At 34.1% G+C, this 2,527-nt stretch overlaps 1 protein-coding gene across 3 annotated transcripts in view; it reads right to left on the bottom strand.

Annotated features, from left to right (window-relative positions):
- LOC107653638 (lipoamide acyltransferase component of branched-chain alpha-keto acid dehydrogenase complex, mitochondrial-like) overlaps window positions 1-2,012 on the bottom strand; it is a 6,786-nt gene extending 4,774 nt beyond the window's left edge. The window contains exons 1-5 of one of the 3 annotated variants that reach the window (XM_016440410.1): window positions 1,906-2,012; window positions 903-1,023; window positions 743-818; window positions 487-668; window positions 278-405 (exon numbers count right to left, since the gene is read on the bottom strand). In XM_016440410.1, coding sequence (XP_016295896.1) covers window positions 278-405; window positions 487-668; window positions 743-818; window positions 903-1,023; window positions 1,906-1,956 — 558 coding nt within the window. In that variant the 5' untranslated portion in view covers window positions 1,957-2,012. Of the gene's footprint in view, window positions 1-277; window positions 406-486; window positions 669-742; window positions 819-902; window positions 1,024-1,653; window positions 1,826-1,905 lie in introns of those variants that run through there. The other 2 variants (XM_016440411.1, XM_016440412.1) reach the window with 2 other exon arrangements.
- Between the last annotated feature and the right edge of the window lie 515 nt (window positions 2,013-2,527).

Raw genomic sequence — 2,527 nt, 5'->3', positions numbered from 1 at the left:
AAAAAAAGTTAATCAAAGTTGTCCTAAGACAAGAACAGGTATTGTTTTGGTTTTAGGACAACTTTGATGAAAGGTTTTGATCCACTTCAAATGTTGACTACTGTGTGTGTGTGTATATATATACAGTATGTGTGTTGAAACGCATCTGGTGTTTACACACACACACACACACACACACACACATATATATATATATATATATATATATATATATACAGTATACACACAATTATCTTTTTAACTTTACAGCTATGTGTAAGACAAATCCGAAACATACATTGTTCTCCATGGCTAAGCGTCTGACGGCAGGGGTGGCCTGAGTCTTGTGACCTTTGATCTCCTGGTGCGTGTGCTCCTCTTGAGACATGGCGGGCGTCTCCACCACATCCTCCTGGGGACCCTCCACTACAAGAGCCAGTGAAACACTGAATGACTCAATACTAAAGGTCAAGTCCTTATACTTATATAACTACTCTCAATACTTACCTTGACCTGTGTCCGTTTCAATGTCAATGAGAGGTTTGCCTACAAGGGCAATGGAATCGACATCATGGTAGAGTTTACGAATGATTCCATCATAACGGCTGGTGATGGTCACAGATGCTTTGTCACTCTGGACTTCACAGATGCTGTCGAACTGAGACACTTTGTCGCCTTCTTTCACATACCTGATGATGATAGACAGACAATGGCGACCTCTGCTGGTAGATATTTGTAAGTGTCAAAAAAAGACAAAACTTACCATTCTTTAACTGTCACCTCCATAATGCCCTCTCCAATATCTGAGAGCTTGAACTGCAAAATTGGTCTTGCTGCAACTGCAATAAGCAGCATAAAGTGATTATAAATACATTCTTCTAATTAAGAACATAGAGATGTTCATAACAAATGTTAAAACTCACCATAGCTTGTGTGAAAGAACCGATGCTGTTGTCCAGCGATGAGGGAATATGAGTGGGGTTGGGATACAAAGCAAGCTGTTTGGACCGTCGAGCAGCAGTGTCTGTGCAGGCGAGCAGAGGCCTAAAAAACACATGACACACAACAAAAACATGAGTCAGTCTTTCGATGTTTGCAGCATTTAAACTCAATGGCACGGCATATGCGCTAAATTACAGCATTCTATACAAAAAAAAAAAGAGACAAAAATAGTGTTTGAATGAAAATAATTACTGCGGATGACCAGAATAATGTCTTGGAAAGGCTGTGTATAACTAGTTACAATAAGAAGAAGAATTTATTTCACATAATCACAAATATATGCAAATTAATTATTTAATAAATATCAGTAAATACTATTTCTTAATTAAAATGTTATTATTAATAAAATGCATACATTTACACTAGTGGTCTCATACACACACTTAACTAATAAATATAAATAAATACTAGTTTCTTAATTATAATATTAAATTATACACATCTATCTAGACAGATAGATAGACAAAATGCTATGTAAACATAAAATGTTTATAAATTATATAGACTACAGGAAACTACATTTGTATACATTTTAAACTACAAATATATACTTTCTACATTTTACATATTTTATAAATATCAATACATACCATTTATTAACTAATTATTAATCAAATGTAGACATTTACGCTAGCCTCATAGTATTTACACTAGACAATTAGACTCTCATACTTTTGGAGTTTCGATGCTTGCGTTTTAACAATTTTCTTGGTGTTTACATATTGGCAACTATCCACACACATCATGCAGGTCCAGTGCTTCTTCAGGTGTTGATAGCTGCAGGCTGCTAGTTGCTCAAGTCCTTCCGTTTTGAAGTCGCTTACAAACGCTGATTCGCACCAAAACGGCCTCTAAATGTCACTTGTGAACTTCGTAAGTCGTTGCAATTGTAAGATGCATGCAAAATAAAAGGTGAAAACATACCAGGCGTCTCAGAAACGCGAATGGAGCCCGCACAGTGATGACGGTCGCCATCTTTCCCAAGCGATTTGGTGAAACCGGAAATGACGTCGCAGTCACGCCCCGCTCCACTGACCAATCAGAGAGCTTTTTGGCCAAGTGCAAATATTTCTAATAAAAGGAAAAACTTTGAATAGAACAAATAGATAGAAGAGCTGATATAATAAGCAGTTCAATAAAGAATAAATCAACATTAATGAGTATTAATTACATGTATAAATGATTAACTATACATAAAAATTATGCAATATTATATAAATATTATAAAAATACAAATATTATTATCATTAATTAAATACATAAATTCTTAACTAAAAGAATAAAAAATAAATAACCAAAGAAAGGAAGGAAGAAAAAAGAAAGAAAGAAAAAATGTAAATAGTTGAATACAAACGTAATAAATACATGCTTAGACCTTCAATGTTCTTTTGGTGCCATGTACTAAATACTTATTCCATTTATTTCAGATAACCCACAAAATATACCAAGCCGTTTTAATTCTATATATTAAAAAAATATTTCTTCAGTTTGAATAAAACATACATTTACATTTAGTCATTTAGCAGATGCTTTTATCCAAAGCAAC

Source organism: Sinocyclocheilus anshuiensis, unplaced genomic scaffold (genome assembly GCF_001515605.1).
Source record: "Sinocyclocheilus anshuiensis isolate Anshui unplaced genomic scaffold, SAMN03320099.WGS_v1.1 scaffold1079, whole genome shotgun sequence".
NCBI classification, from domain to species: domain Eukaryota; kingdom Metazoa; phylum Chordata; class Actinopteri; order Cypriniformes; family Cyprinidae; genus Sinocyclocheilus; species Sinocyclocheilus anshuiensis.
The sequence above is the reverse complement of the archived record's forward strand: the minus strand, read 5'-3'. Positions and strand labels throughout refer to the sequence as shown.